The sequence below is a fragment of the Nicotiana tabacum genome, chromosome 14 (genome assembly GCF_000715075.1).
Source record: "Nicotiana tabacum cultivar K326 chromosome 14, ASM71507v2, whole genome shotgun sequence".
Lineage (NCBI taxonomy): Eukaryota > Viridiplantae > Streptophyta > Magnoliopsida > Solanales > Solanaceae > Nicotiana > Nicotiana tabacum.
In genome coordinates this window covers 50,296,206-50,307,518 of record NC_134093.1, presented here as the reverse complement: position 1 = coordinate 50,307,518, position 11,313 = coordinate 50,296,206, and the positions used below count along the sequence as shown (strand labels likewise).

Here is an 11,313-nt window from a genome sequence, read left to right as displayed (position 1 = left end):
TCCTGATCTTCTGGGTTCATCTTAATTTGGTTGTACCTGGAATAAGCATCAAGGAAACTCATCAACTCGTGCCCGGTCATGGCATCAATCATTTGATCGATATTTGACAGTGGAAACGAATCTTTCGGGCATGACTTATTAAGATCTTTATAGTCTACACACATACAGAATTTATTGTTCTTCTTAGGAACTACTACTACATTGGCTAGCCATTCTGGATATCTTACCTCTCTGACCGAACCGATTTTAAGCAAGTGGGTTACCTCTTCTTTGACGAATTTATTCTTGGCCTCGGCAATAGGGCGCTTCTTCTGTCGTACCGGTGGTATGTTGGGATCCAAACTCAGCTTGTGCATGGCTATTTTTGTCGGGATACCTGTAATATCCTCATGGGACCATGCAAAACAATCAACGTTAATTTTAAGTAATTCAATAAAACTAGACCTGAGCTATAGGTGCAGTCCTGTCCCTAAGTGAAATTTTCTTTCTAGGAATTCATCAAACAATGCCACTTGCTCTAGTTTCTCTACCATGGATTTCGTTGCATCCATCTATTCTGAAACTTGGAAATATCTCGGCACCTGATATTGTTCTGACGACTCTGCCCTTGGAATAACCTCTCATAACTTTGGAGTAGGCGCTGGTTCCTGTAATTACTATGATGTGCGCACCTTCCCTTTGCTACTGGAAACTGAGATTGCATTCATCTCCCTCGCTACCGGTTGATCACCACTTATCTGCTTGATTCTTTCGGGCATCGGAACCTGCATCAATTGGTGATACATCGAAGGTATAACTTTCATCTCATGTAACCATGGTCTTCCTAAGATGATGTTGTATCCCATATCACCATCCACTACTTCAAAGAGAGTTCTTTTCATTACTCCTTCAGCGTTCGTGAGCAGCAGGATCTTTTCCTGGGTCGTCTCGCTCTCAAGGTTGAATCCAGCGAGGAGTTTTGTTGCCGGAATAATGTTTCTAGTGAGTTTAGCTTGTTCCAATACTCTCCATTATATGATATTAGACGAACTTCCTGGATTCACTAGAACATGCTTAATTTTAAAATCTAACACATTTAAAGAGATTACTGGCGCATCATTGTGCGGTAACAACAATCCATCTGCGTCTTCCTCCGTTAAAGTGGTATCGTCCTCTCGAAGTCTTTTGCTGTGAGTTATCGATACATTAGTCTTCTTTGCCGTCGAAAAGGTGACCTCGTTAATATTGTTCACCCCAAAGATCATGTTGATCATCTGGCGTAGGGTTTCTTCTCCTGCTTTCGAAGATTCCATGTTGTCTCTATTGCGACCATAGTTGTTCTTAGTTCGATCATTCAAAAATTCTCGGAGATGACCATTATTCAAGAGCGTTACCACCTCCTCCCAAAGATGTCGGCAGTCCCCTTTTCGGTGACTGGTCGTCCCTTGGTATTCGCACCATAAATTGGGATCCCTCTGGTAGGAATCAAACCTCATAGGTCTCGGGAATCGTGCTTCTTTAATGTTCCTCATGGCTGACCCCAGTTCCATTACACTGATGTTGAAGTTATATTCTGATAACCTGGGGTAAGCAAGATCTCGAGACCTCGACGTATCTTTATCTTGAAGTGATCTATTGTTTTGACTGCGATCAGTCCCTCTGTCAACTGTGAACTTGTTTGCTGCTCGAAAATTTCTGCCACGACCTTCGATACACTCGTAGGGCAAAAATCGGCCCCTCGAAGTCCGCCTATCCGTGTCGTACGCATCCTTTGATTTTTCTCTATTCTTCTCCCGTCTATTGGCCGATGATATAGAACCGACCTGGTCATCTTTGATCCTTATCTTTGACTCGTACCGGTTGTGGAGCAACATTCTTTCTTTATGGAATCGGGTAACAAACCGTCATAATAATTCAGATTTTCCTTGTGCGATTCTGAATATGTTGGCCTTCCGGGCTTGTAACTTTTTGGCCCCGGTATGAGCTTTAATGAATGAATCCGCGAGCATCTCAAAGGAATATATGGAATGCTCGAGTAGTAATGAATACCGCGTTAGGGCTCCCTTCATGAGAGTTTCGCCAAATTTGTTTAGCAACACAGATTCAATTTCGTGAGGAGCTAGATCATTTCCTTTCACCATCGTTCTGTAGGTGGTAATATATTCCTGTGGGATTGAAGTTTAATCATACTTTGGAAATTCAAGCATTTTGAAACGCTTTGAGATTAGTTCTGGTGCTGCACTTGGCTTGTACAGTAATTGAACATACTTCTTCGAGTTTGGGACTTTCAATACTGTTGGTGCGCCCGGGATTTGATCCATGCGGGAGTTTACTTCCCTCTTGAACCGTAAAAGCTCATCTTTGACTGAATCGTACTTGTTGTTAAGTGTCATGACCCAAAAATCACTAGTCGTGATGTCACCCAACTCGACCCGGTAGGTAAGCCAACTAACAGTCAATTCAATCCAAATGAAATTGTAGGTAAATAATGAAGAATTATCTGAACTTTTACAAATTAACCCAAGAATTGGTGGTACAAATCATGAGCTTCTAAGACTTAGAATTTACAAAGCTAATACAAATAATTACACGATCTGTTTGAAATCAACATAAACATATTAACAAAATCTAAAGCCATCAAGGACAAGTGGCAGCTATATCCGGAATGCACAAACATCTTCAGGGTCAGCTCCCGACATCACTAGCAGCTCCGCTCCAAAAGTCTGCACGCAAGGTGCAGAAGTGTAGTATGAGTACAACCGACCCCATGTACCCAGTAAGTATTTTGTCTAACCTCGTCAAAGTAGTGATGAGGCTTTTTAGTAAAAAGATGCTCACTAATAAAAATATGTACCAAAATCTAGCAATAGAACTATACTACAGTATAACAGTATAGAGTACACAAAATGAATGTCCAAAACAATGACAAAGTACTAGAAGAGATCACAATTAACCAGTTTCAAATATCTCAACTAATCTTTTCCTTAGAGCGAAACCAATAAACCACAATAGTCACCCCATAACTTTCATAACGTGAGGAATATACTCAGATATCAAGTTAATTGCACGGCAACATCCTTCGTGCATTTATCTCATCCTCACCAAATATTCATACAACAGTACCAACCAGATGACAGAAATGCCGGTAACAGTAATGACAAAGTAGGAAATACGCAAGTAGCAATAATGAACGAGAATGTACATAAGGGCATCAGTAACAGACTAGGCGGAAAGTGTATAGGTGATGACAACAATCAGGAAAGGAATGTAACTTCAACTAACTAGCATGGTGGAGGCATAAATACAAATATAACGAATAAGAGGGGAACACATGATCTTTATGCGTTAACAAGTAGAAGCATGAATGACTAACATGGTAGAAGGCATGTACTAAGTGCAACCAATATAGATACGACAAATATATAATTATGACAGCAGGAAGTAGGCATGGTATTTTCAAGTTTAGCAAGTAAAAGGCATGAGTGACACAATAACAAATAAGGTAAAGAACAAGAACATGGCATTAACGACAAGTCAGATAAGAATCATAAATACAACATTAATAGCTCAATGTAACGGCATGAACGTATACATGAAGGAAAGATATTACAACATAATGCATGTCCCTCATCCTCACCTGCACGGAAACACCCATCGTGTCATGAACTCATGATAATTTAAAATATGATAATATAAATTAAACGGCACGACATCACCCTTTGTTCTTTACACTCACATAGCATGGCATGGCATCACCTTTCGTGCTTTTACTCACTAATGATATGGCACGGCATCACCCTTCGTGCTTTTACTCTCAATAATATGGCACGGCATCACCCTTTGTGCTTTTACTCTCAATAATATGGCACGGCATCACCCTTCATGCTTTACACTCTCTCTCACATAATAATGTATAAACAAAGGCACGGCATCACCCTTCGTGCTTTAAACTCTTCCTTACCAAGCATATGTATATCAATGACAAACAAGGCAGGAAGCATAAATAACGTCAAGGAGAGTGTTTAAATGAATATTCCAAATGAATCCCAATCACAAATTTCCAAGCCAACAATAGTTCAATAAACCCGCAAGAACCTTATTATACAAGTACTCCAACAATTCTCACAAATGATCTACAACACAAGTATAGAATCTAGTATCACAAGAATATCGGTCGAAGCAATGTATTAATGATTATGCATATTGATGACCGAATAAAACACACCAATGTATTCTCAGAATTTCGTTAAATTTGACCAAGTTATAATAAGCTAAGTCGTAGTTCTAACATTTAATATTATGTTCTTAGTATCTAAGAGTCAAGTAAGGCATGAGGCAAGAGGATCACGTGATTCTACAAGACACAATTTATAACATAATTTACCCCCGAGCATGGTTAACCCTGGCACATGCATATATGCTCGTCACCTCATATATGTATCACCCCCGCATGTAGCAAACAATGTCAAATAGTAGGAAACATTCCCGCAAAAAAGTTAAGCAAGACACTTACCTCAATTCGGCTAACTTAATACTCAATTTAGCTTTTTCCTCTACAAATTCACCTCCGCTCGGCTCAATTTAGCCAAAGACAACTTAAATACATTACACAATGCAAGGGAAAACAATTTCAATTAATAAAGCTGTGATTTTGATACAATTTCTAAAAAGTCAACAAAAGTCAATCCTTGGGCCCGCCCGGTCAAAACCCGAGTCCAAGGTAGGTCTTGACTACTCATAGCCTCACGAGTCCAAATACATATTTTGTCTCCAAATCCGAGTCCTATTCTACTCTCAAATCCCAAAATTTTCATTTTTCAAAGATTTGACAAATTCCCCAAATTTTTCCCTAGATTCTCATGAATTTGATGTTAAATCTTATGTAAAATCATTAAATGCAGTTGAGAATTGATTAGAGGTACTTACCCAATAATTTGGTATGAAAATCCCTTCACAAAATTGCCTCCCATCGAAGCTAGGGTTCAAAATATAAGAAATGAAGCTAAGTCTCAGAATTCTCAGCTATATTCTCAGCCCCGCAAATGCGAACAACTAATCGCAAAAGCAAAGTTTTGAAATTCTCTGCTGCCTTCGCAAAAGCTACCAGTTGGTCGCAAAAGCGAACTATCCCCGCCCGGGCCTTTATCGCAAATGCGATACTGAGTCCGCAAATGCGAACTCAACAAGCTTCGCAAAAGCGAAAAATTCTTCGCAAATGTGAGTCCTTTCCCTAGCAGCCCATATTCGCAAATGCGAGGCTGCTTCGCAATTGCGATAGTCGCATTTGCGACAAAAACATCGCAAATGTGATGACACCAGTACCAGCACACAAAATCATGAACAATCATTTCGGATCCAATCCAAAACTCACTCGAGCCCCCGAGGCTCCAAACCAACTATGCACCCAGGTCCAGAAACACAACAAGAACTCACTCGCGGGATCAAATCTTCAAAATAACCTCTATAAGCACGAATTGGATGCCAAAACGTATGAAGATCAAAGTAAACTTCAAGAACTTCTAGAATCGCAACCGAGCGTCCGAACCATATCAAATCGACTCCAAATGGGGCCAAATTTTACAGACACATTCTATATGACGAAACGAACCTACTCAAAGCTTCAACTCATGCATAACAACCTTGAAACTATGAATAGCACCTCACGTCAAAATCAATGAACTTTGAAACTCAACTTCTACAACCGATGCTGAAACCTATCAAATCACGTCCAATTGACTTCAAATTTTGTACACAAGTCACGTTTGACATTACAGACCTACTCCAACTTCTGGAATTGAAATCTGGCCCCAATATCGAAAAGTCCACTCCCTGTCAAACTTCCCAAAAATCTAACTTTTTCTATTTCAAGACAAATTCGACTACGGACCTCCAAAGTACAATCCGGACGCGCTCTTACGTCCAAAATCACCCAACGGAGCTAATGGAACTGAAAAAACTCCATTCTGAGATCCAGTGCCAAAAGGTCAAACTTGGTCAACTCTTCCAACTTAGAGCTTAAATATTGAAGTTCATTCTTCCAAATTGATTTCGGATAACTTGAAAACCAACACTGACAATTTATGCAAATCATAATACATCATGCGGAGATACTCTAGCCCTCAAACTACTGAGGGAAGTGCAGATGCTTAAAATGACCCAGTCAGGTCATTACATTAAGACTTGATATCCTCCCTCCAGCCCCATTGGAGCCAACTTCACCCCTGGGAGTGTTGTTGTTGACTCTCTGCGTTGTTTGGTCTGCGGGAACAATGGGAGGAATTGGATCTTGTCTGTTTGTATTATTCGAGGCCCTCGATAGTGCCTGCTTCAATTTTTTCACAACTTTATCCTACCACGTTAGATGTCCTTGAATGATTGTATGTTGCTCTTGCAGGACCCTCACAGCATCCGCTATATGCTCCTCATCAACATTTTCGGGAGTAGTCTCCCGAACCCGTCTAGGGTACCGTCTGTCATGCACCGGTTTGGTGTCATCCCCCTCATTGCGGGTGTCGTTGATTGAGTCCTCAAAATAAGGCTTATCCCCTCGAAATTCAAGATTGTATGCATCGTTAACAGTGTTATCTACCTTTTTGTGATTTTTTCTAAGATAAAATAATCAAAAACATAAGTAAAAAAGGCAAGGATCAATTTATTTGCACGACTGTCTAGGCCCCACGGTGGGCGCCAAATTGTTTGTCCATAAAACGGTACAGTTAAATTTATACATGGTTTCTAGATAAGTGAACTAATTTGATCTTGAAATAATACAGTAATCGAAGAAATATACAATACTTAGCCTTAGAATGTAGGTAAAATAGCAAAGATGATTCCGTGATCACGATTTCAGGACACAACAATGATGAGATTAGAAAGTAAGAAAGTAAAATTGTATAAAGCTTTGTATAGAATATAGTATATGTTTTGCCAAAAAATTTGTGTCCTTCCAATGATCACTGAGCTTATTATTTATAGCTATAAAGAAGGAGCATTGATGAAGATGTACCAGTGAACATAAATGCCAAATTCTCTGTAACGGACTGTCGTTCTTAATGCTGTAGAATATTCCTTATTAAATATTACCGGACAAAAAGTATTTAAACTTTATGAACGTTATCTCTTCCGGTGACAAACGGAATAGCTGCGTCCGGTCTTCGGTCCTCTCCCGGCTTAGGTTCCACGTGTCCCCTTCTTGGGTGGCCATGTGCTATATCATATTTTACCTAACACAATATCTTTATAATATTAATTTTACATCTTAGTTTTGGTGTATAATTTTATAAATTATTTTTTGTATATATTATTTTTATATAAAATTGTAAGTTAATTTTATTATAAGTTATAATTGTATAAAAAATGTCACGACCCAAAATCTAACTAGTCGTGATGGCACCTAACCTAACCCGCTAGGTAAGCCAATTAAACATTAATCCAATTTCAAATGAGATCTACTGAGAAAATATCAAAAATATATAATTGAACTCTTATACAAAGAATCCCCATGGACTGGTAGTACAAATCATAACCTTGTAAGATTTAGAGTTTACAAAGTTAGTATAAAATAAATACACCATCTCTTTGAAATGTACATAAATAGATTTTTATAAATCTAAAGCTACCATGAACAAGAGGCAACTATCACCGGAAACGCAAGTTCATCTTCACAGCCAGCTTTCACCATACACAACAATATCAACTCCAAAATCTTCACGCAAGGTACATAAGTGTAGTATGAGTACAACCGACCCCATGTACTCAATAAGTAACAAACCTAACCTTAGAATGAAAGTAGTGACGAGCTTGGACAACGGTTAGAGTCCAATACCAACAGCCAAAAAACAACTCGCAACAATATAATAAAAACAATACAAGTAATATTTAAAGGTAATGGGTTACTCCTACAGCACGTCCTTGTATAATGCTCAAGGCTCTCGACTGAGTAGCAGGAGCAACTTTTAATTTATTATGAGCCCAAACGATGGATTCAATAAGTTCTTGCCAATAACCACGTCCACTGAATAGAAACATTAAACTAAAAGCCCAGACAAAATGAGCACCTAGGAAAAAAAGGCCATATGCAGATAATGAAGAACCATAAGACTGAATTACCTGGGATGCCTGTGCCCATAAGAAATCGCGGAGCCACCCACAACATCCATTGCTTCTGACTATGTCGATGAAATGGGACCGCGAAGACAACCCACCACTAGAGCTTGCTTTGCTCTCGCTCCGCTCGCTCCCACCTGTCTTCTTCCCACTATAGTGAAAGATCTTTCACTTCACCATAGCAGGAACCTCGCTAACCTTCTCGGCCAGTTAGTCTAACCACAGGGATCCCCTCCTGCTTACCCACCCACCGTAAACTCTTACTAACGGACTTGGAATACGAATGAGATCAAAAAGGCCATCATTGGGGCAAACGATGCAATAGCTTCGGTTAGAGCAAAGCCCAAAATGGCATAAAAGGAAGGCGAGCTGCGGCATCCGCCTGAATGGGGAGAGGATTTTTGCCTTCATCATCCCTCGGACAGGTTGATGAGCTTTTGGACAATTCGATATGAGCGAACTCCAGAAGCATCAGACCGTCCCTGCGCGAAACTAACTCTTCTAAAACTTGAAATGGGGAAGGAGAAAGAAAGGAAGGCAAGAGAAGTTGCCCGTGAGCAGGGAGGAGTGCGGGACGAACTCATGCTGGAAAAACTCGTCGACGCCGTCAAGTATCTTGCAGACGTGGACGAGTTGGTACTCTAATTTGAATATATAGTAGGGCCCCAGAACGCTGGGTGGGGCTATGAAAAAAGTCTAGTTCATCCTCCCACTTTTTCCTTTTATTTTTGAATTTGGCACTATTTAAGGCAAGCTGCTGTAAGTTTTCGATGAGATCGCGGGTTTCCGCTGAGAACGGAATAGTGTTCGTGTCTCGGCCCCGTCCTTTGGCTTCCACTCCAGTTGACCACTTCAAAAATTCTTTCTTAGGAAGGAATGGAAAGAGCTGGAGATCATGAAAAGCATTTCCAAATAGGCATGCTTTTCAGGTATAATAGTGAAACCCAAATCTTTCACCGAAATTACCAAAATATGAGTAAATTAGAAAACTGTGATTTTTCCCAAAAACCTTTAACAACAGATAAGATATTTCATTCTCAGATAGCATGAGGAAAGTACATCTCTATGCCTACCTGTCAATGTGCATGTAAAATCATGAATGTCACAAAACCGTGTAGTATGAGGAAATGCATCTTTATGCCTTTATGTCAAGTATGCATGTCAAATGCAATGCATCACAGTGATGAACTCATGTACTCACACTCTCAGAGTACTCAATCTAACTGTCTCGCACTCCCACTTATCATGCTCATTCACTCAGCACACTCAGTCACTCAACATTGTACGGTACATGCACTCACTGTTGGTATGTCAGACTCCGGAGGGACGGATCCTGCCCAAGTGAAAATATAAGCCAACGTGGCTTGTTGCGGCGTGCAGCCCGATCCCATCATGAATCAATAAAGCCTGCTGCAGCGTGCAGGTTGATCCCATCAAATAATAATAAAGCCTATAAGGAATGCTGCAGCGTGCAACCCGATCAATATAATAATATATTTAAAGCCAATATAGTCTACTGTGGCGTGTAGCCCGATGCACAATATCTCTCACAACACGGCTCTCATGTCCCAACTCAGTCATCAATCTCTCCAGCCTCTCGGGACCCGATAAAACTCACAAAATTTGACAAATCATTCAATTACGAGTACAATCATACTAGTTTCACTTAAAACAAACTCTGATTCGATGTTTAAAACTTAAAAATTCACTTTATGAAATTTTAGTCAAAACCCCCCAATTTCTCTTTTGAAATCATCAACCAAATACCAAAAATGAAGATAGATTCATGATATATAATCACAACGGAGTAGAACACACTTACCCCAATCCATGTGGTAAAAATTGCCTAAAACATTACACAAATCTGAGCTCCCCAACTCAAAATATGACCAAGTGAACAAACCCTCGATATTATATGCTTTTGCCTAGTTGTTCTGCTCGTTTTTTGTGGACAACAATCGCAAAACTCGCATTTGATGCCTCCAATGGATTTCTCGTAAAAATCCAGCCAAGTTAGGCTTTTGAATCACTCCATTTGACCTTATAATGAAGGAGATATGTTGGTTTCAATATTTGGAAATCGTGAAGATTTTTAAATACGCAATTAGTGGCAGTTGCGTAATTAATCTGAAAAATCTGGCAACCCAATTCTTAGTAAAATGATCATAAATTTCTCATACAATGTCCAAATTCGACGATTCTTTTTGCTATGGCTCTGTAATTACGATAAGGATCTAATTCTTCAATCAAAACAGAAATTGGAGCTCATTTGCTTAATATGGTACCATTTATCCATGAAGAAACGACGTCGAAACATCAAAAAAACAAGAACAATACAACCCAAACTTATCCAAAACTCACCCGAGCCCCTCTAGACCCCGTACGAATATAATACGGACTTACTCCAGGCCTCAAATCATGCATAACAACATCAAAACCACGAATCGTACCTTAAATCAAACTTATTGAACTTTTGAACTTTCAACTTTCAAAACTCGTGACAAACCATATCAAATCAACTCGAAATGAACTCTAATTTTGCACACAAGTTCCAAATGACATAACGAACCTATTCCAACTCCCGAAATAATAATTTGAACCCTATATCATCAAAGTCAACTCTCAATCAAAATTATGAACATTCCAAACCTTCAAATTCCAACTTTCGCCAATTAGTGTCAAAACCTTCTAGAAATATTCAAATGCAAATCTGGGCATACGCCCAAGTCCAAAATCACCTTCCGGACCTAACAAAACCATCAAAACTACGATCCAAGGTCAAATACTAAAAATTCAAACTTGGTCAACTCTTCCAACTTAAAGCTTCCTAGTTGAGAATCATTCTTCCAAATCAATTCTGAATCACCTGAAAACCAAAACCGACGATTCACACAAGTCATAATACATCATACGAAGCTACTCAAGACTTCAAATAGCTTAACGAAATGCAAATGTTCAAAACGACCGGTCGAGTCGTTACATTCTCCCTCACTTAAATATAAGTTCGTCCTCGAACATACCAAAAGTCATTCCAAAGCCATCAAATCGCCATGTAACCTTACCATGGACATATCCGGGGGTGATCCCACGTCACCCCAATCGAAATAAGTTTGACAACACAACATAACTGAAGAACCTTAATTCAACCTTATCCCATAAACCTTGGAACCCAATTTTCAACATTCGAAATTCCTTACAAGACCCGAATCTCGCATCTACATACTGTAT

General features: G+C 39.5%; 1 protein-coding gene across 1 annotated transcript; it reads right to left on the bottom strand.

The window, feature by feature from the left end:
* Nucleotides 1–1,010: 1,010 nt before the first annotated feature.
* LOC142168940 (uncharacterized) lies at nt 1,011–1,529 on the bottom strand. The gene has a single exon (XM_075230117.1). It carries the CDS (start codon nt 1,527–1,529, stop codon nt 1,011–1,013), a length of 519 nt encoding a protein of 172 aa, XP_075086218.1.
* Nucleotides 1,530–11,313: the final 9,784 nt, after the last annotated feature.